We start from the raw sequence: 26,490 nt of genomic DNA on the forward strand, positions 1-26,490 counted from the left end.
GCTAAGAAAATTCCCCAATATCACATGGAGAGTAAGTAGATCATGTACTGAGACTGAAGAAAGCCAGACTCCAAAGACTGTGTTCTTTCTTTAAAACACCTTTCGTGATTTATTTTTTGGATATCAGGCTAAGGATTTAGATTTCTTTTCTTCTGGGGCAAAGATAAGCCATTGATGATTTCTCAATAAAAGGATATTTACAGCCTGGCCTGTGTGACTCAGTGGTTGAGCATCAACCCATGCACTAATAGGTCGCTGGTTCGATTCCTGGTTAGGGCACATGCCCGGGTTGTGGGCCAGATCCCTAGTGGGGGGCATGCAGGAGGCAGCCAGTTGATGTTCTCTCTCATCGATGTTTTTATCTCTGTCTCTATCCCTCTCTAAAATCAATAAAGAAAAAAAATTTTTTTAAACAAAGAAGGATATTTCAAAGATAAATTGGCAGTAGTTAGTATGAAAAGTGTATTGAAGAAGAAACACTAGAATAAAAAACAGTAATGTTAAATTCTTTGGAGCAAAACTTTGCCCAATTTTGCTTCTAACCCCTTAGACTTAATATTTGTCTTAACAACAAATATGAATAATTATATTTTAATAGTATAACATGTGAGGCCATAAAGGCTTGAATGAGAAAGGACAGACTGGAGAAATAACCTGAGGGGTCATATTACCAGGATGACAACCTTATTTCCCACTAAGACTATTATACAGGATTTGGGTTGGATGGGAGACCCTCAGAAGATGGAAGAATGTTAGTAAAAGTTTTCAGCTGGTCATGAAAAAGACCAGTAAAGAAGTTTGGATTGATGAAGAAATATAAAAAAATCTTAAGGATGCCTAGGCTATGTGAAGAATTGCTTAAAATAGAAGGGGGAGATTTAAATATGATAGAATCTAAGTTTTTTTTTTTAACTTCATTCCCTCCCTCAAACTCATGAAATTAATAGCAACAAGATGAAAAACAGGGAAGATGCTGTCTTTGTTGAAACAAAGAAATACCAAAGTCTCCAAACTATAGGCTCAAACCATACTTATCAAATTCTGTGCATAAACTGCTGGGCTCAAACAATACAGGTTTCCCTAAAGTTCATGTGACTGATGGTCTTGAAACCATCCAGTGACCCTTTGGTTTGATCTAGGGGTGTGAGAAGTCGCATCAGCACTGAACCATTGGAGTTATTCGTGGAAGTCCAGGTCAACACTGCAGAATTGCAGGGAGGGTTGCAGAAGGAGACATTGTGCTGATTGCCACTTGATTATCTTACTCCCCAACTTCCAGCTGAAGATACTGCCTCTAGGGAGTTGCTGAGGAAGTGGTGATTGCAACAGTTGAAAGCAGGCCACATACTTCCTGCTTTCAAGACATATTACAAAGATATAATAATTAAAACAGTGTGGTACTGGCCTGGCCAGTGTGGCTCAGTGGTAAAGCATTGACCCATGCACCAAGAGGTCGCTGGTTCAATTCCCTGTCAGGGCACATGCCCAGGTTCTGGGCCCAATCCCCAGTGGGGGAGCATGCAGGAGGCAGCCAACCATTGTTTTCTCTCATCAATGTTCCTATCTCTCTCTCTCTCCCTCTCCTTTCCTCTCTCTGTAAAATCAATAAAGAGAAAAGAAAATTAAAAACAAACAAACAAAAAACAGGACAAAAAGCACAGTGTGGTGCTGTAGTAAAGACAGACGTATGGACCAATAGAATAGAGAGTCCAGAAATAAACCCTCCTGTAAATGAGTAAAACATCTTTGGCAAGGGTGCCAGTACCATGAAATAGAGAAGGGACAGTCTCTTCAGAAAATGGTGCTTGGGCTCAGCCTTGTATTCGACAAAGGCAAATGAGAAAAGTGGAGAAGAATGAAGTCGGATCCTTACTTCACATCATACACAAAAATTAACCCAAAATGGATTACAGACATAAATGTAAGACCTAAAAGTATAAAACTCATAGAAGAAAATATAGGGGCAAAGCTTTATGATGTTGGATTTGGCAGTGATTTCTGGGATATGACCAAAACCACAGGTAACAAAAAGCAAGACAAAGGGTACTACATTAAACTTAAAAACTTTTGTGCGTCAACAGAAACAATCAACAAAGTGAAACGGCAACATATGAAATGGGAGAAAAATCTTTGTAGGTTATATGTCTGATAAGGGGTTAATATGCAGAATATATAAGGGACTCTTAAAATTGAAGTTGCAAATAATCATGTATGTAGCTCAACTAGGAATTTACACTGAATAGTTGGTGTCTAAATTTATATACCATTCTATTGGTTTGGATAACATCCACTTTAAGTAGTAGTCATACTTAGCCGCCTTGATTAAAATGAATGATTTATTGTTGTTATGCATTTATGATGCATTTAATAAATATAAACATATTTTAAGCGAATAAAGTTTTTTTTTTTGTTTTTTTTTTGGTGGTACATGCCCTAGCGGGAACTGAACCCGGGACTCTCTGGTCCGCAGGCCAATGCTCAACCGCTGAGCCAAACTGACCAAGGCTTAAGTGAATAATGATTTTATACTGATTTAAATGATCAAAATTTTCACTATGTTAACACTTTTAGTTGCCATGAGTGTTATATATTTATATGCCTATTTTGTATTCATTCAAGTCTTGTTTTCCCAGGTACTGCATAAGCCGACCACAATATAAGACTTCTTGTGGTATCTCCTCATTGATTTCCTGTTGGAATTTCTTATATAGCACAATGGGAGCTGGAAAGTGAGTATGTTAATTTATCGGTGTCTCTAAACTCCCAAGTTATTTGGTGTTGCTTTTTCTACAACGGAAGGTTTTTAAGTATAGATTTTTCATAAATTGAGAAAAACTGCTGCTTTTTGTTTTAAACCTTTTAACTAAAAATATAAGCACACATTATTTTTGATAAAATATAAATTAAAAATATTACATTGTTTGCAAATCAGACAGACATATTAACATTGAGACAGGTTATATTTGTATATGGTTGGAATTTTAAAATGAAAGGCAATGTTTCTTTTGTAGTCTTCCACCTATTACTCAAGAAGAAGCATTACATATTTTGGGCTTTCAACCCCCATTTGAAGATATTAGGTTTGGCCCTTTCACTGGAAATACAACACTTATGAGGTATGAAGCCCTTGCTTAGAGACAGTACTTTATTTTTAGTTCTGTAAAGTAATAACACTGTAGATGTATGATGATGATAGTAAACTATGTATCCAGCTGTCAGGCCCCAACCTGTAGTGGATACACAGAGTTGGACTCTGCCTGATTTTCTCTAGAATTGGAATAGTGCCATGTTTGTTATGGAACTGTTGCTATGAGCAAATCTTCTTGTTATTTTCAGATGGTTTAGACAAATTAATGACCACTTCCATGTAAAAGGATGCTCGTATGTTCTATATAAACCTCATGGGAAGAATAAAACTGCTGGAGAAACTGGTAGGTAAACCTACAGAAGATTTATACACATGTACATGGACATGCACATATATCCTTTAGACTATGTCCAATATTAGCTGTTTTGGTTATGTAAATGCTAAACATAGTCTGTTACTTTTATATCTCTTTATCAGAGGGGAAAATCATAATAGTAATTTGTAGGGTACTTTTCAATATACAGTTTAATATTTTTAGCTCTTCTTATCTTTGCATATAGAGCTTTTATTTTTATATATATTTTTTATTGATTTAGGAAGGGAGAGAGGGGGAGAAACATTGATCGGCTGCCTCTTGCATGCCTCCTACTGGAGATGGAGCCCGCAACCCAGGCATATGCCCTGACCAGGAATCAAGCCAGGACCTCTCAGTCCATGGGACGATGCTCCGTGCACTCAGCCACACCGGCCGGGCTGCATATAGAACTTTTAAGGCATGCCATAAATACTACTTTACTCTATTGTTTCTATTGTTTGGGTCCATGTGGTGTATGAGTGAGTGTATGTGTTTGTGTGCTCCTGCACACACGTGTGCTGGTAAAACTCAGAAAGTAGCATGGAATTTGAAGTTTCTTCTCCTAAAAGGGTATGAAAGGATTTTAGAATATTTGGTGTTTGACCTGCATAACAACATAACAGGAAAATGGACTGTGAAAGTGTCAAAGTTCTATTATGAATAGTCTTGGTCACAACAGAGAATAATGGAGTTGATTTTAAGGACTGTTTTAGTTAGGTGCTAATTAAATAATTTTCACTGTTTGACAATTTTCAGTTTTTAATTTGACAATAATCTTTTGACTTTCAAGTCAGGAAATTGTAATACAGTGTTAAAGAAAGATTATTCTGATGTTGAAATGAGGAGGATGATTTTATTTGAGACTGTTATAGTAGGGGAGAGTGAGAATTCATAGACAACTAGCAAGGTAAGAGGTCAGTGGATGGAGAATTAATAAGAGGAGGCATTAAATTTGGAAGAAGTAAATTTGGAATTCACATGTTGGTTTTTACGCATACTGGTTTTGTGACCTTGAACAAGGAAGTTAGACACTTACGTACTGAGCCCAGTGTAGACCTTTGTCTTCACATATTTGTACCCATGCCATAGGGTCATGTGGAGATAAAGGAGATGTGTTTGTAATACATTTAGCCCCTTGTTTGACACAGAGGACTCAATAAATGCTAGCTTTTATTTTTACTGACTAAATTCTGTGCAGGGCAGAGGGCAGCTTTAAATGGTGTGTTAGTATTTTTTTTTTTCAGTTTCCAGTGAGACTGTCAACACACCTCTCTTACTAATTGATCAGACAATTAAGAGCTATGAAAGGGCACATTTTCTAGTATACCTAAGCCGTTCTCATTTGAGGAATGAGATAAACTATGCGTACCCCCATCTCTACCTTTCGGCAAGGGAGAGGAGTGGTTGCTGCAATTCTTCAATGACATTTAATGCTGGGTTTTCCCAGTTTTATGCCAGTTCTTATTTTCCTATAACAATATTTGACTCCTCGTTTTTCTTTTTCAATGTGTATTTTCTGAAGGATGATTGATCTGCCTCCCCACCTTGGCATTTTCTTGTCTTCCTCTTCAATAAACAGTGGACTTGTGCAAACCCTGCGTTACCTCTGAAGCTTTCCCTTCCACTTTAGAAGCTGATTCCTCTTAGTGCCCATAGTAATGATTATTTGCGTCTGTCATGTAGCTTGGTTTATGTAGTGTCTTTTCAATGTGTCTGTCCAGCTCCTAGATCACAGGGACTGCCCTTAGCAGCCCTTTGACTCCATATACGATGCCCTATGACCTCACACGTATTACCCTAGAACTTCTGATTGTATTCAGAGGAAGAGCGGTCCATGTGTCAAGCAAAAGTCTTTGTTCCCTCTCAGTGTGGAAGAAAGAGTTGCAGAAATAGGCTTTTCTCATTTGTCTCTGAGATATGCAGTAGTGAAAACCATTGCCACTTGTTGCTGTTTGTTTAAAAAATACTTTGAAATGTATCTTCTCTTGTTGTTTCAGTTATTTTCTAAGAGCCTTTAGACTTGTTTTCCACAATAGGCTTTAAGTTTTCCTGGGGACTCTGCTTCCTTGATTTTATAACTCCTCCATTCTTGCCGACATGCTCATTTCCTCAGCTCACTCATGGAATAATAACAAAATCTGGAGATTTTGACAAAATTAACAGATTTAACTGTTAATATTCATTGTAGTATGTTATTCGGAGATGCAATTACTTATAATAAAAGTTTGTGCTAAAGTCATCAACATTAGTTTCAAACCATTGGTTCACTTCTTACTTTTTACTTACCATTATTATTATTATTCACTTATTATTATCCAGGTAACTTCCAACTGTTGGTTCACTTAGCTACCAACATTTGTGCCAGAGAAGTCTAGATTCATTTTTTGAGTCAGCTAGCTTGAAAATTATACTTTTTCATGTATTTCATTTTATTCTTCCAGTAATTATTGTAACTCATTATTTTTGCTTGACAGTGAATAGTTACTTTTACCCCATCCCGACATAACTCATATATACCCTCACTGTGTCCATTGCTACCAGCTAACTGCAGTGCATTAGCGCATCTCAGGTGGACTTTGCATTAAGATTTTATTTTCCTCATCCACTTATTTTCTCCAATTCATAATAGACACAAGGCCAGATAAATCTTTTTAATGTGCAGTGCTAATAGATCTCTTTCTTTTTAAAGAGCTCTCCAGTACTTGTTTAAAGCATAAATTCTTTCATATCATTCAAAGACAAAAAAGATTGGCCTTCCACAGCTATTCTACATTTACTAGTTGTATTTAAAATATTTCAAGCCAATAAGAGCCTTGCAGGATATTATGTTGCTGGATTATAGAATCTGGTTCTTGTCTTTGAAGGTATAAAAATAAAGTCTAATAAATTGTTTTAGAGTTCTTTATAGTTCTATAGATGATCGGGCTGTGCAGAACAAACTCATACTAAACTCAGCAAATATCAGAATGTTGATATATTAATTAGCGTGATAAACAGAATATCAGGAATACCAGAGTTCTCTTGTTGGCCGCTTCGGATATATATTCCTCCTCATAGTACAGCAGACTAGCCAATTCTAGTAGTTTTTTCCTCCTTTCTTGATACTATATAGATTAGGGCTGTACATTTGGTAGTGGTGTTTTGTTGCTTAAATTTCAGATTTTTAAGATATACTCTGGTCTAGAGTGAACATCATCTGAATTTAGTTTCTATCTGTAACACATTTATAATGTCCAAAATGGAACTATTTTCTTGGATGACCATTTGAATGTATTAAATACTGTCTTTTATTCCAGAGGGTGATCTTTTTAGGACCTTGTCCTAAAATTCTTGGGGTGCCTCTCTATACTATTATACCCTATATTCTAAACTAGACTACTTGATGTCCTTTGAATATATCCCTCCCCTCCAGTGATTTTGTTTTCTCCTCATGCTCTTTCCTCTATCTGGATTGTTGACATCCTCCCATTTCAATAAGTTCCATCTTGGATGCCACCCCTTCTTGATTCCTTAGACCTGATGTGCTCTTTCTTCCTAGAATTGTAAACCTTTATTGTGGTGCTGTCTTATTCTACCCTATATTAGAGTTACTTGTTTTATCCTCCCTATGAAGACAGCATGATATCTTGTGTTATTACTTTTTTTTTTTTTTCCCTGCAGCTCTGATATAGTTTGTAGGTGCTCATAAATTGCTTATTGAATTGAGTTAAATGAAATTTGCTCTTAACTCTAGACTGGTGGCTCTCAAAATGTGGTCCCTAAAGCAACATCAGCATCGCCTGGTAACTTGTTACACATGCAAATTCATGGTCCCCATCCCAGACCTACTGGGTCAGACACCAGTGACCTGTTGTTTAACAAATTTGCACGCTCAAGTTTGAGAACTACTGCTATAGTCTTTCTAAAAAAGGTGTTATCTAACCTCTTTATCAAGAGCTTGTTTTTCCATTGATAGGAAATCTGGAATATATTCCAGGACATTAAAGTAATTGCTAATCAAGTGCCTACCACAAGCACCTACTTCACAAGACTGTGAGAGAGTCCAGAATGAGACAGTATCTATGAAGATACAATATGCTTGCTGTTTTACTTCTTCTGGATTGTTCCATTCCCTAGAATTCACTCCCCCACATCCTTCTCATCTTTCATGTTTCAGCTTAAATGCCACCACTTCCAAGTGGCCTTCACTAAATATTAAAGTCTAATGTCTGGATCGTTATTTTAAGCCAGCACATTGTTTATTTCATTTCAAGCACAAATTACCATCCATAATTATTTTATTTCCTTATTGTTGGTTTACTCCCTGGACAGTAAGCTCCAGGAGGCCAGGAACCCAGCCTGATTGTCCTGTTCCCTCTTGTCTTACATGGGAGAACTCAATAAATATGTGTTAAAAAAAAAAAAAAGTAATTTCTAATCAGAGTCACACTAAAGAAGTCAGATGTTTTGTTTTCCACTTGACTTAGGAAAGGAGGAAAGTGTTAAATACAGGTTTCCATTAAAAAGTTATATAAAAGGTCTTTTATTAAAATTTTTAGTTATTTGGCCCTGGCTGGTTTGGCTCAGCGGTTAAAGCGTCGGCCTGCGGTCCGGAGAGACCCGGGTTCGGTTCCCGCTAAGGGCATGTACCTCGGTTGCAGTTTGTCCCCGGCTCTGGTCAGTCGTGCGGGTGGCAGCCACTCGATGTGGTCCTTTCACATCGATGTTTCTCTCTCTCTCTCTCGTCCTCTCTCTCCCTCTCACTCTACCTGAACAACAAAAAAAATAAAATAAAATAAAATAAAATTTTTAGTTATTTGGGAAAATGTTTTATTTGGCATTTTCAAAACTTTAAAACGAGTTCTAGAGGTTTTTTTTTTCCTACACCAATTACATGTATAAGTATTTTTTGTATTTATTGAATTTATGAGGAGTCTAAATCTATATATTTACATTTGCTTACTATCCTGGAACCTATCCATAATCAAGTTTAGCGATGGAAATGAAATATTAAATATCTCCTGCATTTTAGTTCTTATAATTTTTCATTTAGAGCTTCCCTTGGGTGTCAGTTTTTAAATTGTGAAGGAACTCAACCAGAAAGATTTATTTATTGTTATAAAATAGAGATTTTAGCAGAAAAGATCACCTTGCCATGCATGTATGTTCTAATGGTAGGCCATGAAGCAAAAATCTATGAGAAAGGTCTAGAATGAAACCTTAGAGAAAAAAAATTAAAGACAGAAATGTTATTGTTTCCATGGAACTCAACAAATTGTGTGTATCTGCAGGGGTGGGGGTGCTCCTTGGCTCTGCTACAGCCATTGACCTGCTGTTCTTAGTGTTCTTCAGCTACTGCAGTGGCTAGAGAGTCAATCAGAGAAACCATGGCTTGCAAGCTTTCATCTACTTCAGCTATTTTTAGGATTTCCAGTTAATAGGCTATTTGTTAATGAATAATTTAGTTTCTTCCAGGAGATGGAAGTTACTGAAACCTCAGTTAATGGTTGTAAGTATTCAGTAGTGGTAAAAACTTGTTGCTTATGATAATACTTTTGAAGTTAGCTCACAACTAATAGAGCCATGGGAAATATACGAGGAGGAGCATTATAAGAGGATGCCATATTACTACCAGTCTGTCTGTAGAGATGTTCTTATCTCATCTTGTGAAAGCTGTTCTTATACTCTGTGTAACTTTTGGAGAAAGATTAAATTGTATATTGAGCGGAAGTTTCTATATTTGGAACTTTATCATCTGGAATTTGTATTCGTATACCTCAGTGGTCTTCAAATTGAGATGTACACACTATAGGAGCTATGCAAGATGATTCCTATGATATGGAAAGAACATATTAGAATGTGTATATATTTTTTTATTCTCACCCAAGGACATTTTTCCATTTATTGTTCAGATAGAGTGGGAGGGAGAGAGAGAGGGAAAGGGGTGGGGGGGGGAGAGAGAGAGAGAGAGAGAGAGAGAGAGAGAAATATCGATGTGAAAGAGACATATTGAGTGGTTGCCACCTGCACAACCTAACCAGGGCCGGGGACAAACAGCAACTGTGGTACATGCCCCTAGCGGGGGCCAAACCCAGATCTCTCTGGACCTCAGGCCAACACTCTAACCGTTGAGCCAAACCGGCCAGGGCTAGAATGTCTATATTTTAATCTAATTTAAATTCCCACTTTTTGTATATCTTTTAAAAAACATTAGTACAGTTGTATATGTACATAATTTATAATAAAAAATGCTTATAATGGGCATGTTTATTCAGAAATTTCTTTTTTTTTTTATCCTCACCCGAGGATATTTTTCCATTTTTTGTACAGATAGAGTGGGAGGGAGAGAGAGGAAGGGAGAGAGAGAGAGAGAAACATCGACGTGAAGGGACACATCGAGTGGCTGCCACCCGCACGACCGACCAGGGCCGGGGACAAACTGCAACCGAAGTACGTACCCTTAGCGGGAACCGAACTCGGGTCTCTCCGGACCGCAGGCCGATGCTCTAACCGCTGAGCCAAACCGGCCAGGGCTATTCAGAAATTTCTAGTGACAGATGTGCTCAACCAGAAAAGTTGAGACCATTGCTATATGCACTAAGTATTAGGTTTTTATACAGTAAATAAAATTCATAGACAAGTATGTGTGTTATTAGAAGGATTTGGTAAGGAAGGAATATTTCAGTTATTTGGTTTGCTATTCTGTTTATCTGAATTTCAGTGTTAAGGGTAAAGATGAAAATATATTCATTAATATTTTTTTGTATCAGCAATAGCTTCTCATTTTTCCCCAGCAGTGTCATGTGTTCCAAGTAATGTCTCTTTCAGTTAACTAGTCCTTTGTGTAAAGCATGGATAGTGCTTTATGGTCCTCTGTTGTTGTTTTTTTGTAGCTTCAGGGGCCTTGTTGAAGTTAACTCGTGGATTGAAAGATGAATCCCTGGCTTATATCTATCATTGCCAAAATCATTACTTTTGTCCAATTGGCTTCGAAGCAACCCCTGTTAAAGCCAATAAAGCATTCAGGTAAGCATTTCTATATGTTATGTGGATACTTGGCCATAAAGTGTGTTCTAGAAAGCATTTAAGAAATACTTAGTGCTTAGAAATTACAACACTTAGTGATTTCCTTTCCTTACATGAAGTAAGATTATTCTTTAAACATTTGAGCCTGTTATTTTGCAGAATTGCATTTGATTAAATTTTATTTCTTTAACAAAATTGTTTATTTACTTATTTTAAAAATGAATTTATTAGGGTGACTGAATATTAGTACTCTTTTCCCTCCTTAGCAAGTTTTCTTCATGCTGGGTTGAGATAATGCCAGAAGAGTTAAAAGCAAAGGAAGAAGGGTCCTATTTGAGAATGGTGAAAACAGAAGCCAGGAATACTTCGAGGAAAAGTATCAATAGGCATGGTTTTTCTCACCCAGCTGCGGTTCTGTTTTTTTTGTGTGTGTGTGTTTTTTTCCACGCCTGGGTGGGTATAATTGGTAACTGAAGTGGAGGAAGAAGTTGTACTATTCTCTCAGAGAGGACCAAAGGTCAGGCTGGAAGACTATGGCTTGGTTATCTGGGGGATAGGATGGGTTCTTTGAGGCTGGAGGCTATGTGACCTTTGTATCCCACTCAAGGCACTTGGCTGGGGTTTGGGCGGGATTGGAAGTTTGTTGAGAGGATCCTGAGATGGGCAGGACCCAGCTGGCAAAGTCAGGAAGCTGGACATTGAGTTTTTGTGAATGTGGAGCAAGGGGAAAACTACTGGCCTTTCCAAATCTTGAATTGTTTTACTCATCTCCCTAGAGGTGAGGCATGTATGTTTCTTATGTGGTTTCACCCTGCAATGTCACCTTACTCCAGACGTCCATCACATGTAAGATGTGAAAAAGTAGGTGCTTCTATTTTGTCCCCGTTAGAGGAGAGTTTGTTATCTCTGCCTGTACCTAAGAACCACCTGAGATGCTTTTCAAACTGTGCTCCACTCCAGACCTATTTGAATTAGAATTTCCTAGGGTAGGATTAGGTCATCAGTATGTTTAAAAGTTCCACAGGTGAATCATTGCTTTAGGACTTTATTTTTAGGATGCCTTTTGAAACTTACTGAAAGCATAGTAAAAGGAGAAGAGTAGCTGGAGAATTCTAGTAGCACGGTAGGTTTTTTTTTTTTCCATTTAGATGCTGATAGGTAGTGTATGTCAACCTTTTTAGCCCTAGATTTTATAATAGGGATCAAGACTGACATTTAATATATGCTTTTTCTGTAATTGCATTTAGACATTTGCACAAGCCTAAACTCCAATACCTATTCTAGTGTTAATGAATTCCATCTTTCAATAAATTTCAATATTGTCTTTTAATAATATATAATTGAAGTACTATTTTTAAGGGAGCGAATGACCTTTATTAAACGTACTGTGACTGTATTTTACATCTAGCAGGGGTCCCTTCTCACCACAAGAAGTAGAATATTGGATCTTAATTGGAGAATCAAGTAGAAAACATCCTGCTATTCACTGTAAAAAGTATGTTAACTTCCATTTCCTATGTCTGCTAAAAAGCCTGTTGGAATTTTGATTAGAATACAATCCATAGAATCCATAGTTTAGTTTGCAGAGAATTATAACAATATGGAATCTTCTAATCTGTGAACATAGTATACCAACATTTAATTAGGGCTTTAATTTCTCTCTCGCAATATTTTGTATTTTTCAATATAGAGTTTATAGGTATATTGTTCAAATTTTTCTCTAAGTATATTTTCTGATACTATTATAAATTTTTTTTTTTTAATTTCTCAGTTATTTTCTGGTCATGTACAGAAATAGAGTTGGTTTTTCTATATAGGCCTTAAATCTTACATCTTTACCAAATTCACTTATTCTATTAATAGTTTTGCAATCCAAAGCAGTTTATAATTGCTTTGGATTTTCCACACAATCATGTTGTCTGTAAATAAAGACATGTTGCCCTGGCCAGATTTGCTCAGTGTTTAGAGCATCAGCCCATGGACAGGAGAGTCCCAAGTTCGGTTCCCGCTAAGGGCACGTACCTCTCGATCCTGGTTGGGGTCGTGTGGTGGCAGCCACTCGATGTGTCTGTCTCACATCAATGTTTCTCTCTCTCCCTTCCTCCCTCTCTCTTTCCTGCTCTGTCCCAAGATGGATGCAAAAATGTCCTTGGGTAAAGATTTAAAAAAAAAAAAAAAAAAAGACATGTTAATTTTTAAGTTGTTAGAAGTGTATTTGGCTCAAGAGTTTAGCCTGGCCGGTGTGGCTCAGTGGATTGAGTGTCGTCCGGTGGACTGAGAGGTCCTGGTTCAATTACTGGTCAGGGTACATGCCCAGGTTGTGGGCTCGATCCCCAGTAGAGGGCATACAGGAGGCAGCTGATCAATGTATCTCACATTGGTGTTTCTATTTCTCTCTCCCTTCCTCTTTCTCTAAAAAATCAATAAGAACATATGAAAAAAACATTAGAGCTTAGTAGGTGGAACAATCCTGAGATAAGAGACTTATTGCCATGGTAATGTAGACTATTGCTCATGTGAAAAGTTCCATTACAATGGTATTTTGTACTAAAAAGAAAATTGTGTTTTATTTTTCCTTCTTAACTGTAGGTGGGCAGATATTGTTACTGATCTAAATACTCAAAACCCAGAATTTCTAGATATCCGACACTTGGAGAGGGGGCTGCAGCATCGAAAAACGAAGAAGGTAAGAACAGAATTATATTTGAAGGTATTTCTCAACTGGCCCAAATGCAATATTTTACTCAGCACTCTAGATTGCAAATAGTAGAAACTCAGTTTAGAACATCTTAGACAGAAAAGTGAAAATTACTTTAAGGACACGGGGTAAAATGAAAGGGCAAGGAGTGTGGCCTGGATTCATAAGGGCCTGGCACTAGGTAAAAGAATATTAACAGGGCCCTGGCCGGTTTGGCTCAGTGGTTAGAATGTTGGCCTGCGGTCCAGAGAGACCCGGGTTTGGTTCCTGCCGAGGGCACGTGCCTCGGTTGCAGTTTGTCCCCGGCCCTGGTTGGGGTCGTGTGGGTGGCAACCACTCAATGTGTCCCTTTCACACCTCCCACTCTATCTGAACAAAAAATGGAAAGATGTCCTCAGGTGAGGATAAAAAAAAAAAAGAATGTTAACGGGGACCAAGTAGCTAGTCTGTCTCATTCTTTTGGGAGTTATACGTTGTTATCTTTTGATTATTTACTTCCTGAAGATCATCATCATCATCATCTTTATGTCTCTCTTTCAGATGAGCAGTCTAGACTGAGACTGGCTCGCCTCAAGCCTAGTTCCATAGTCTTGGCCCAGCTTGGGTCAGGTATTCACTCCTGAGCCATAACTGTGGCCTTGGGGCAGAGCCAAATGTACTAACAAGACTACTGGAGGTATTTTTGAGAGAAAGGTATATTCTATAGATTGAGTACACATCCCATTGATATGATCCTACTAACAAATGAAGTGTAGGAGAGGAAGAGGAATGATAGTGTTTGGATTAGGCAGAAGGGGAGGTCACAGTGTGTGTGAGTGGCATATGGAGGGAAGGTGTTTTGGCTCATTTGTTCCCTGGTTCACTCTCTGAAGATTCTCAGTAAAGAGGCAAAAGAGAAAAGACTCAAGAAACTAGTCCTTTCTATTGGTGCAAATGGGTGCATTGATTCAGGATATTCTTGACTTTCTTAGTTACTATCAAATATTGACCAAGGTGTGGGCATTGTTATAGGTTTAAAATGGCAGCTGTTCAGGTAAGATGCAGGATAATGTGATCTGATGATGTCTGAAAGGATAGGTACTGTTTTGAGGCAGGTGAAGGGGTAATTCATTTCCCATCATTTTCTTCACCCACCTTTTTTTTCTTCTCAGGTTGGGGGAAATTTGCATTGTATTATAGCATTCCAGAGACTTAATTGGCAAAGGTTTGGCCTTTGGAACTTTCCATTTGGAACCATTAGACAAGAGTCACAACCTCCAACACATGGCCAGGGAATTGCCAAATCTGAGAGTGAAGACAATATCTCCAAGAAGCATCATGGGCGCCTGGGCCGGTCTTTTAGTGCTAGTTTTCATCAGGACTCAGCATGGAAAAAGATGTCCAGTATCCATGAGAGAAGGAACAGTGGTTACCAGGGTTACAGTGATTATGGTGGGAATGATTGATTATACATGGGTACTGAAAAACTCATGTTACTTATTGGTCTATACAGAACTGCGTTAAGACAGTAAAAGATATTATGAAGTCTACATTAAATAGGAACAGAGCTTGTGGTACTCAACAACCCTGTAGTTCTCCAGTAAATAAGCTTGTATATGATTATGATGGGTGATGTCACATATATAAGCAGATAAGCACAGATTATCTTTTTAAATTTAAGACTATATAAACATTCTGGACAATTTAACAAAATCCAATACAATTACATATAAACAAATACAAATTTACTTGATGACATCATGATTTGAAATAGTTAAGCATGACATGATTTCTTATGACTTGATCCCCAGACATTTGTTGCAGATAGCTTTACTCCTAAGCTCATGATGTAAGGCACCATCTGCCCTTAAAAAAAAAAAAAGGATATAGATTTCTGGTTTTCTCTCACGGTTGAAGCTCATTTAAAATTATTCAGTGAGTCTAGTAATTCTTTTACTTGTAGCAATATCTTGCCTGCCTCATTTGTTTCCTGGTTAACTTTCTCAGGATTCTCAATAAAGAGGCAAAAGAGAAAAGACTCAAGAAACTAAACCTTTTTATTGGTGCAAATGGGTGACCTAATGCCTTGTTTCAGGATGATCTTGACTTTCTTGACTTGGTATGTTACTGCCAAATATTGACAAGAACTTTAGTTCTTGAAAGACTTCTATAAGTCTACAATATGTTTTAGGCATAGAGTAAATGAACAAGTGGCATCCACAGTTTCCATATCCAAGGTAATCTGTGAAATGAGATCTGATATTTGGTCCCTCAGTATGGAGTCATATATTGATAACAGCACTAAAAATGCATTCAGAATGCCATGTTACTCAGAGGGCAACTATCCATATTCCAAACTCTAAGCTGTTCCCTTTTTAAAAGCATATAGACAATTAGTGGTCTGAAGTGAGTGTTAAATAGTTCAGAAAGTGTGAATTTCATATATTTGAGCTCCTCTATACTTTCTTATGCTGTGAACCATGACTCACAAATGACTAGGATCTCTTGTTATTTCATTTCAGGGGCTGTTCCAGAACTCATATCAGTAACTTGATTATTACAAGGTGCTGAATATGTTGGTAACCATATTGCAATACATCTCAAAGAGAAGGTTCAGATTTTTATTTTTTAAAAATTTTCGTTTTCTTCTCTTTTGAATTTTATATCCATTTATCCACTCAGACATGCTTAAGCCTACAAAAAGGGATATATATTACGAAATGGTAATTTTTCTGAAGGGAATATTTTGCTTGAAATGCGAAGGACTGAAAGAAATTTGTAGGTTGTTGATTTTGTTACTTCATACTGGAACTTTTATGAAGTTTTCATCAAATAAAGTTTTGTTTTCTACTTTTAATCACGTGAATGTTTTGAACCTTTGTTTTAGGAAGGGGGTATTATAATTTTGTTTGAAGTACATGATAATTTGTTAATTCTTTCCAAGTAGTGTGTTATAAGAAACCATTTTGTATATGACTTTTATAATTAATGGAATGATATGTATTATGAATATAATTTTAGATTTCTATAAGACTTTGTAACGGGAACTAGGAAATTTAATTCTCATTAGCTTGAAACAAATGAAGTTTTCAGTTTTGTAGGTTAAACATGGTTGAATATGGGCAATTTCATATAATTCAAATATTTCAGAGATGAGAAAGAGCCAAGAGGAAATGAGACAAATGCCACATAAAATAAAGAATACAGTGACACCTAAGAAGAGACAGTGAGTGTATATAGATTGCTTATTTGCGATAAACACTTTTTTTTATAAAAGTCTTGATCTATAACATCATTTAATAACTTGACTTATATGTTTGACAGTTACTAAAAGCACATTGAAGTTTACAGAAAGTTTTCCAGAAATAATAAGCAAGTTAATGCACACTTCTCTTTCAATATTAGTAACATTCCTATGATATTCATTTTCTTGGTCAACTCCTTAGGGTCTTCATAGAAGCAGTAAGGGTTCAAATACTGGCTCTGCATTTACTAGCTGTATCTCTTTGGCTCAATTAAGATTAATTTTTCTGTGCTTGTGTCCTCATTGGTAAAATGGGGATAATAGTATCTATTTTCTAAATGGTTTTTAATAAGTAAGTTAATACATGTAAAGTGTTCAGAACATTGCTTTGTAGATAGGAATTGCTATTTAGGTGCTTGCTATTATTAATCCGATGTGTATTTTACCGTTCTGAAACTTGAAAGCCCATTAAACAGCATCTCAAGGAGCCAATTCCTTATAATTTAGGTAGACACCTCTTAGTTGCTGTTCCTTCGAAAGAATATTTTGTACTTTAAGAAATGTTGCTCTGTTTTTAAAAACACAGTATTCACATGCCCATACTGGCTACCCCCCCCCCCCCCAGCTCTGAGATAGTGAATAATGTTCATTTAATTAAATCCTAAAACTCTTTTTTTTTTTTTCATCCTCACCTGAGGACATTTTTCCATTTTTTTTGTACAGATAGAGTGGGAGGGAGAGAGAGGAAGAGAGAGAGAGAGAGAAACATCGATGTGAAAGGGACACATCGAGTGGCTGCCACCCGCACGACCAACCAGGGCCGGGGACAAACTGCAACCGAGGTACATGCCCTTAGCGGGAACCGAACCCGGGTCTCTCTGGACCGCAGGCCGACGCTCTAACCGCTGAGCCAAACCTGCCAGGGCAAATCCTAAAACTCTTTATTGCCCACTACTGTTCCCCATTATTAGACCAAGCTGATACAACTATAACACTTTCCAACTTGCCTTCTCCCAGACACTGGAAGGGCTCAGGCAAGGTGCTCTGGGATACATCATATTCTGTATCTTAATTTTATCCATAGCATTTTCTCCTGCATTCACTCAACAAACTGGGTACTATTACCCACTAGGTGTTTCATGTTAAGTCACTGATCTCAGAACAACCCCAAGAAGATGGTGGCATCTCCATTTTATCCAGACTCTCACTGGTGAAGAAACTTGCTTAGGATCATAGGGTATCTTAGTTTGCTAGGGCTACCATAACAAAATACCACAGACTGGGTAGCTTAAACAACAGACATTTATTTTCTGAGTTCTGGAAGCTCAAAGTCCAAGATCAAGATTTTTGCCAGGTTTGGTTTCTCCTGAGCCTTTCTCCTTGGCATACAGATGGCCTCCTTCTTGCTGTGTCCTCACATATGTTCTTCTCTGTGCACAAATCATTGGTGTCTCTCTGTGTCCTAATTTCTTGTTCTTATAAGGACCCCAGTCAAACTGAATTAGGCTCACCCTAACAGCCTTATTTTTACTTTTTTAAAAGTAAACAATTTTAATGTTGACATAGGCCCTCTCTCCAAATACAGTCACATTCCGAGTTAAAGGGGGTTAGGGTTTCAACATAATTTTGGAGGGGGACACAACTCAGCCCATTAACACAGGGCTATTATGTAGCTCAGGAGGGATCTGGACTAATGTCTACCTGAGAGGAAATTCATCAGGACGGTGCAAGATGCACTGAAGAGCTTCAGACTAGAAGCTGAAGAGGTCATTTAGACAATACTTATGGGATCCCTGCTAAGTGTCGGGGGGGGTGGGGCACACAACAGTCAACAAAGTAGTTTTTTGGCTTCCATAAGTTTAGTCTACTGTGGAGGGAGACAAAAATTGAATAAGCAATTAATCTCTATAAAATACAACTAAGGACAATTTCTGGGAATTATCTTACACATGGTAGAAATGCAAAAAAAGCACTTTAATGTGCTGACCCTTGATAGACTATTAGTTGTTACTAGGGTAATCTGTGAACCATCTGTTTGGAGATAGCATTGGTTTTGCTAAAAGCTAATTTTTGATACATATTTTTTTCTGTCATAAAGCAATCATTTAACAAAATTACCTGCTCATTTAAACCAGCCTTTTCATTGAGTCTGAATCTAGTTTCAATAGTTCAATTATGAACCAATATGCATAAGCTTATCATTTATTAACTACTAGTGTAAGCACTCTGCATACAATCAGTTGTGGTCCTAGGTAAAACAGTCTGCAGGATTGGTTTTATGCCCAGCTTATAGGTGATAAAACCTAAGTTCTGAACAAATGTTACCTGAACAATGCTATACATTATAATGTGGTGTGGCTGGGATCTGAACCTTGGCCTAAGGGTTCCAGAGCCACCTACTTTTCAGGAGCTCCTTTAGCAATTAGTTTCTCTTCATTTTTGACCAGCAGAATCCTAAATTTTAGATGGGAGGTGGGGACTGGGGTAGGGAATAAACTGTATTTCAAGGGTTAAGCTTTAAATCGTATTATTAGAAGTTATCTAGTTACTACAAATTATCAAGTACTTAATTTAAAAACACCAACAAAGTAGCCACCTTTCTGTTGTTGCTTCACGTGTAAAACAATACTTAATATTAAGTTTTCACAAGGCCCTGGCTGGGTAGCTCAGTTGGTTAGGGCATCCTCCATATGGCAAAGTTGTGGGCTGGATTCCCTGCTTGAGAACACACAAGCAGCAGCATATGACTGCATTAGTACGTGGAACAAATCAATGTTTCTGTCTCTCCCTCCCCCTCTCAATAAAAAAAGAATTTTCACAAGTGGGTAGAAACTGATACCAAGAAAGCATGTAGAAAACCATCACCTCAGCAAGTGCACACTTTGTGCATTGCTTTAACGTTGACTCCGACAGAATGCCAGCGAGAAGACAGCACAGCACTAACAGGACAAACATTGCAGCTGAACTGACCCCTCACTTCCGGGCGCGGCGGCGCATCAATATAGCGTAAGAGAAGCGTATTTCCGGTCTGCGCGCGCATCCTATCAGACGGACTCCAAGAAGCCCCACTTCCCGCGAGTTTACGCAGCTACTGGAAAAGATAGTCTATCCAGGGGCGCCTCGAGGCGGTATCTGTCTCCTGCGCTCTCCCCGCACCTGGTCTGGCGTGAGGAGCGCAAAAGTTGGCACAAAGCTCTGGGCGATAGAGGACCAGTTCCTCCCCTCCCTCGGCCATTCCCTGTTCGTCTGTCTTCACGGAGGCGGTGTCATCCGCTGGGAACCGCAGGTTGTTGTCCATCTTTCCTGAGTTGGAGCAGGGCAGCTCTTTCCGGGTTTGGCAGTGGTGTAGCCGGCTGTAGAAGAATTGGAATCACAGGTCTTCCTCGGCCCCACCACGGGTTGCGCTCTGAAGACACGCCTGCCTCATGGGAGTCCAGGGGCTCTGGAAGCTGCTGGAGTGCTCCGGGCGGCAGATCAGCCCGGAAACGCTGGAGGGCAAGATCCTTGCCGTGGGTATCCTTCACGCGGCTGGGACCTCGGACGCGTGATTGCGCGCGGATTGCGCTACCTCGTGGGCAGTAACTCCACTGCCCCTGGTTTTATCACTTCGGGGGAGTGCTTTACGCCTCTCAAAGCTTTAGTTCTCCCACTTGGAAAGTGGAGGTGATGGTATCTACACACAGAAGGTTGGTATGAGGAATAAAGGGATTATTTAAAAGAAGGAGGCTTCGGTTAGTGTCGGGCACTGTTAATAAGGTAAATATTATCCCGGCTGGGAAGTCAGCATGGAGAAAATGAAGTGGGCTTCCTACCCGTAGTTTTGCTTGCTGTTTTGAGCCCTCCATTTATGTTTATTAGAGGAAAGGATAGTGTGGTCAGGTGTTTGCCCTTTATTTTATTTTAGAATAGGAAATTTCTGTGGTACAATACTGCACTGAGAAAAAATTCAAAAGATGTACAGTGAGTTGTTTTACTCCCAAGACTTTTTAGGGATTGTTGTTTGTGGGCATGTTTGGCTAGTTTTGTTTGCGTCTTTGGAATGAAATATGTTTTTCTTCATTATCAAAACGTGTGAGTGCTGTTTCTGAAATTTCAGGGGTTTTTTTGTTAAGCATTTTTTTTTCTTTTTCTTGATTTCTTTTAAGTGTCTGTTGTGTTCTAGAAGCTGGTGGTAACTTACGAACCTACGTAATATGATTATTATTATACTATATTTTTTGCAATGTGAATAATCTTGAAGTACACCTGTAAGGGATTTATGCTTACAAGTTTTTACGCAGGATACCTTTGGAGAAAGGGAAAGTTTTGTGTCTGTGTTTTAAAGCATGTGTTGTATTGCTGCCCTCTAGTGGTTCCTCAAATCACTGCTTCCTAAAGATTTTCTTCATAGAGCTGGATGTAAATGAAAGCAGTTTTGTCATGGGAGCCCTTGAAACTACAGCAAAGATTTAGGTCATTTTACATTGCAGCTCATATGAAGAATAAATTATTTGTAAAATTATTGAGATGACACATGAAGTTCAGCAATCCAGTTTTTTAGGAAGTTGTCCAAAGTAAGGAAAGGCAAAGCATTTAATTTAGATTATGTATTTTCAGAAGTCTTAGAAGCTCTTTTCAGACATGAAATCATTTTCATAGGGTTTTGGGGCTTTTTTGAAAAGAATGAGTCACTTAAAAGGACTGTCAGATACTCAAGTTGTAATGATAACCTCATATGCATGTGTCTGAGGTTGTTATAACTTGAGTATCTTTGGTTCAATAATTGATTTTGTTTTGTTCATTTTCATGGGAATTCAACTATCTGAAATGCATTCAGATTTTTTGTTTTGTTATTGATGAAATTTTCCAAGACATACTAGGTTCATAATTTACTTTTAGATCCCTGAGTAAACTGGTCTTTTGACCATCTATAGCCAGATGTCTTGTTTATTTATACAATCTAAATGGGTCAAATAATAAAGAATAATTTGACTTGACTCTTATGGACCTTAACATTTGTAAAATGCATTAAAGTCTATTAGCGAAATAATATGCTCTCTTTAGTTTGAAATGTCTATGAGGCATCGGATAAAGATGTTAACTAGGCCATTGTTCTGGGGTCAGGTTGAGAACTCTGTGGCAGATGTACACATAGGGAGAGGGTGTGGTGTGGGGGGCCAGGGTAGCCTGGGTGGAGAGAGGAGGAAAGAAGATGGCCTGAGAGATAATTACTGAAGTCAACACTTCAGTGGTGAGTTAGATAGGGGAGCTGGCAAAGAGACTGAGAGCAGGAAAACCAGCAGAGTGTTAGTTTCTCTGTCTTACAGACAAATAGAAAATAATTTGTTGAAAACATTTTTTAGAAAACTTTAAAAATACAAGACAACTCCAAGAAGGAAACAAAGTTACCTGTAATCACAGCAGAGATGTCCTTCTAGTATTTTGGTGTCTGAACGACTAGTTTTTAAATATTTAACATAATGCATGTTACAAAGTGGAATTATATTTTCCATACTTTCAAAACCTGTTTTACTTCTTTTAATAATATTTTGTGACTATTTTATCACTCTATATGCTTCTGCAAGTTCCATCTTTAAGGGCTTCTTGGTATTCCATCAAATCAGCATATCATAATTTAGTTTTAAAAAAAGAACTCTTGGAAAACTTAAATTTTAAAATATTTTTGTTATTGTAAGCAAACATTCTTATAAGTAACTCTCAATGGAAACCTGTTATGATTTCCTGAGGGTAAATGTCCGGAAGTGGAATTTTTAGGTAAAATACAATACAGGTTATGTTTTTTGCTATGAATTACCAAGTTGTTCTCCAGAAGAGTTGTGGTAATTTACTATAATTCCGTAAGATTATTAGGTTTTTTAAAGTAACATTTTCTTCTTTTCTTTTTATTTTGCAATTAGACTTCTTAAAGGTTACATGTGTCTGTGTAAGATTTTAAAGTTAAGTATGTGAACAGTAGTAATAAGTGTTCAAATAAAGTTAATTGATTTTAGGTAGATTCCATCAGGGCTAAACATTTTTCAATTTCAAATGAATTGTGATGAGTCCTTAGTTTCAATGTTTAGATGATATCAGTTATTAGGAATTTGAGATTGGAAGGATGAGCTCAGAAAGAAATTCCAAAATGGTTTTCGTTAACAGTTCTTCTAGATATTAGCATTTGGTTAAATCAAGCACTTAAAGGAGTCCGAGATCGCCATGGGAACTCAATAGAAAATGCTCATCTTCTCACTTTGTTTCATCGGCTCTGCAAACTCTTATTTTTTCGAATTCGTCCTATTTTTGTATTTGATGGGGATGCTCCACTATTGAAGAAACAGACTTTGGTAAGAGTCATCAATTTTTTTCTTTGCACATTCTTAGAAAGACAGAAGAGTTCAGATAAAATTTAAATTTTCTCTTTAGAATTTTGGAAACCAAGACTTATTTTGACATATATCCAATTTAATTTAAATTATCTTGAACAAATAAACACTTTTTCTTTAAAAAAAAAAAAGTTTATATATGAGACTATATCATGAGTGCAGTGATAAAATTTAACTTTTTTTTTTTTTATCCTCACCCGAGGACATTTTTTTTTGTTTGTTTTTTCGTTCAGACAGAGTGGGAGGGAGAGAGAGGGAGAGAGAGAGAGAGAAACATCGACGAGAAAGGGACACATCGAGTGGGCCACCCCCACGACCCAACCAGGGCCGGGAACAAACTGCAACCGAGGTACATGCCCTTAGCGGGAGCTGAACCCAGGTCTCTCTGAACCACAGGCCGACGTTCCAACCGCTGAGCCAAACCAGCCAGGGCTAAAATTTAACTTTTAATAAAAATACTAAATTTTTTACAATTGGGGGTTTACCTTTAGAGTATCTTCTTTGGTGTTCTACATTTGTTTCAGTTATGTTCCTATTGCCCAGCGCATTATAGAAAACCTATAGGGGAAATGCCTCCCTGAATCTGAGATTAGAGATTCTTTACTATAGCGAGCTTTCTTTTAAAAGCGAATTGAATTTTAGAAGTGAGCAATGGTATGTGTTGCCAAGTTTGACTAAATAGATATAAAAGAATGAGAATGAGTTTCTTTATTCTGAGACTAGCTTAAAAATGTTTGAACAATATTGTGAACTTTGGAGTAATTGGATATATGACTTCTATATGTTGAAAATGTCAGCTCATTACCTTGTAATCGTACCAGAGAGTTATTATCTAAGTGAGGACATAGAATAAAAGTAAGGATTTGTAAATACTTGGGGACATTTGTCGCCTCAGACTTGAATGTTACAGTTTTTAATTATACTCTGTATCAGGTAGTCTTTGGAAGGATTAGGAAAAAAGAGAACTCCAGAACTTATTTATGTACTGGTTGTAAATTTACAAAACATATCTCCAATTCTCCCACTCCTGACACAGGAGTTAGCTCTACCTTAGCAGTCATATTGCAGTATATTAAATGTATCAAACCAACACATTGTACACCTTAAAGTATGTTATATGCCAAGTAAATCTTGATTTCAAAGAAGGAAAGGACTTTTGGAATTTCTGCCTTATATTCAATGATCAGCATGGAGACTTACTTTTCTCTACTTGGACATTTCTTACAAGGTATTCCAATACATTTTTGGATTTCTTATAACATAATCTTGAATATTAAAGGACAGAGTTAAGTACTGTATTTTTATGAAAACTAATGTCGGAAATTGGTTTTGGCATAGCAGTGACATTTTAAAGAATAAGTTAGTTAATGTAATTCCTTTATGGGAAGCATTTACTTAATTATATATCATTAAGTTTTAGTCTTCTTGAGGACATTTAAAAGAAACTGAAAGTAAATTAATAGTTTTTCAAATGTATAATATCCAGTCCATTAAGTAGTAGCTAGGTGGAGACTGGGTGTCCTTTACATATGAGAAACCTGAAGATATATCCACTGGGAAGGCGATTATAGGACATACCATAACAGCTATAGTCTATAACATCAGAAAACCAAATTCTATGGGGAGAAATCGCAGAAATGTTTACTATTCTAATACCCTGAAGTAAAATCTTGTGTTCATTCTTTTCACAGGCTAAGAGAAGGCATAGAAAGGACTTGGCAACCAGTGACTCCAAAAAAACTACAGAGAAGCTTTTAAAAACATTTTTGAAGAGACAAGCTATCAAAACTGCCTTAAGAAGCAAAAGGCAAGAGGGAAATTAATTTAAAAGATTTATTTAAGCCTTTTTAATTTTTTTGCGTTGAATTTATGTGGCTGCCTTTTCCTAACTTTAACTCTCAGCAGAAAATAGAGGTTGAAATGAGAGGAGTAAGTGCAATGTTCCTTTGATTTAGTAATTTGAAGTAATTCTCTGTTCTGTGTGAATTAGCTCTGATAATGAGAAAGAAAAGCTGTAGTCTTGCCCTACGTGTTTGTTTTACTTTTATAAGGCGCTCCTTGTGTCTACGCTGGAGGCTGTGACCCAGGCACTGAGGAGCTGCAGCAAGTTTCCTCTTTCTCTAGACTCTGCTTACTTTTCACAGCAGTGGCCTGGGTAGCCATTGTCCCTGTTTTCCCCTTTCTCACCTCCTCAGCATGGTTTATGTAATCAATGGGGGAGTACTGTTCATTCAAAGTACTGTTTCCTATCATCTCTAAGTGTGTGTGCACTTTTTAGAGATGAAGCACTACCCAGTCTTACTCAAGTTAAAAGAGAAGATGACATCTATACTCTGCCACCTTTACAAGAGGAAGAAAAAAATAGGTAAATGTTTATTTAAAAATATTTATTTTCATTATATTCGGACAAACTTAAACCTTTATGTTCTATATGCATATTAAGGCATGTGTGAATCAATGCATCTAAAATATACTTTCTTGACACTATTTATAGAGTATTTTTCAAAAGTAAATTTTTTTTTTTTATCCTCACCCAAGGACATTTTTGCATTTTGTCTTCCATAGAGCAGGAGGGAGAGAGGGAGAAACTTTGATGTGAGAGAGACACATCAATTGGTTGCCACGTACACAACCCCAACTGGGGCCGGGGACAAACTGCAACTGAAGTACGTGCCCTTAATGAGAACCCAACCCGGGACTCTGTGGTCCACAGGCCGATGCTCTAACCGCTAAGCCAAACTGGCCAGGGCCAAAACTAAATTTTTTGTTAGTCACTTGTCTTTGTGTTTCGGTAGTTTGTGGTGTTTTTTTTAATTTAATTTTTTCTTTATTGATTTTAGAGAGAGAGGAAGGGAGAGGGAGAGAGAGACAGAAGTATTGGTGAGAGAGAACATCGATTGGTTGACTCCTGCATGCCCCCCACTGGGGATGGGGCCCACAACCTGGGCATGTGCCCTGACCAGGAATTGAACTGGCGACCTCCTGGTACATGGGTTGATGCTCAACCACTGAGCCACACCAGCCGGGCTGTGGTGGTTTCTTTTTCATTTTTGTAGAGCCTTTGCTAGGACTGTTGATTTATAATTCATGAAGATGTGAATTGTAGTTTCTCTTACATTTTGATTACACTTGCTGTTTCTATCTCTTTCTCAGCTCCATGTCTTCTCTCTCACATCACCACGCTAAAAGACCACATTTAACAACTTCTTCGCTAAATCCAGTAGATGCTGTGCAGTTCTCAGTTTAACGTGGTGCCTGCTGAGAACCTCTCTGGCTACTCTTTCTCAGGCTTCTTTGTGAATTCTTTCTGGCTAGCTCTTAATTGTCAGCAGCTTTTGTGGTTGAAGTGCAGGTGGAGGACCAGTTTGACTGTGTCTTTCACCTGCTATCATTTCTTTCTGTGGGTGCTCCTGAGAGACTAGGTAACTTTTGAATCATCCCAGTTCTCTGTGTCTTTATCACTGCCACCATAATCTTGTCTCTAGGTTACTTACTGGCTTCCAAGTTTCTTTCTGTGTCTCTGATCCTACCCTTTTGTAGGAACCCCTCCCTCCCAAGCCCAGTATTTGCTTTGTAGTGTAGAGTCTATTAAATCCCAAGTCAGATGTTGTCATTTCTTTGCTTAAAACACTTCCTAGCTTCTTATTTATTTTTTTTCTTTTAGGATAAAACGTCAGCCCTTTAAATCACATGCTTTTTTAAACAATGTAATTGAGGAGATTCCAAAAAGCTTTCAAGACGTCCCAAATTTGAGTGAAG

The 26,490-nt window shown here is 37.7% G+C and overlaps 1 protein-coding gene across 2 annotated transcripts in view; it reads left to right on the top strand.

Annotated features, from left to right (window-relative positions):
* Positions 1-26,490, top strand: part of LOC118622255 (DNA repair protein complementing XP-G cells) — a 56,410-nt gene that overhangs the window by 7,507 nt on the left and 22,413 nt on the right. Inside the window, exons 3-12 of one of the 2 annotated variants that reach the window (XM_036249617.1) lie at positions 2,634-2,729; positions 3,012-3,116; positions 3,337-3,431; positions 10,316-10,448; positions 11,857-11,943; positions 13,038-13,134; positions 14,298-14,529; positions 22,517-22,692; positions 24,423-24,538; positions 25,010-25,096. In XM_036249617.1, coding sequence (XP_036105510.1) covers positions 2,634-2,729; positions 3,012-3,116; positions 3,337-3,431; positions 10,316-10,448; positions 11,857-11,943; positions 13,038-13,134; positions 14,298-14,529; positions 22,517-22,692; positions 24,423-24,538; positions 25,010-25,096 — 1,224 coding nt within the window. Of the gene's footprint in view, positions 1-2,633; positions 2,730-3,011; positions 3,117-3,336; positions 3,432-10,315; positions 10,449-11,856; positions 11,944-13,037; positions 13,135-14,297; positions 14,530-19,418; positions 19,883-22,516; positions 22,693-24,422; positions 24,539-25,009; positions 25,097-26,490 lie in introns of those variants that run through there. The other variant, XM_036249616.1, reaches the window with a different exon arrangement.

The sequence above is a fragment of the Molossus molossus genome, unplaced genomic scaffold, assembly GCF_014108415.1.
Source record: "Molossus molossus isolate mMolMol1 unplaced genomic scaffold, mMolMol1.p scaffold_m16_p_9, whole genome shotgun sequence".
Lineage (NCBI taxonomy): Eukaryota > Metazoa > Chordata > Mammalia > Chiroptera > Molossidae > Molossus > Molossus molossus.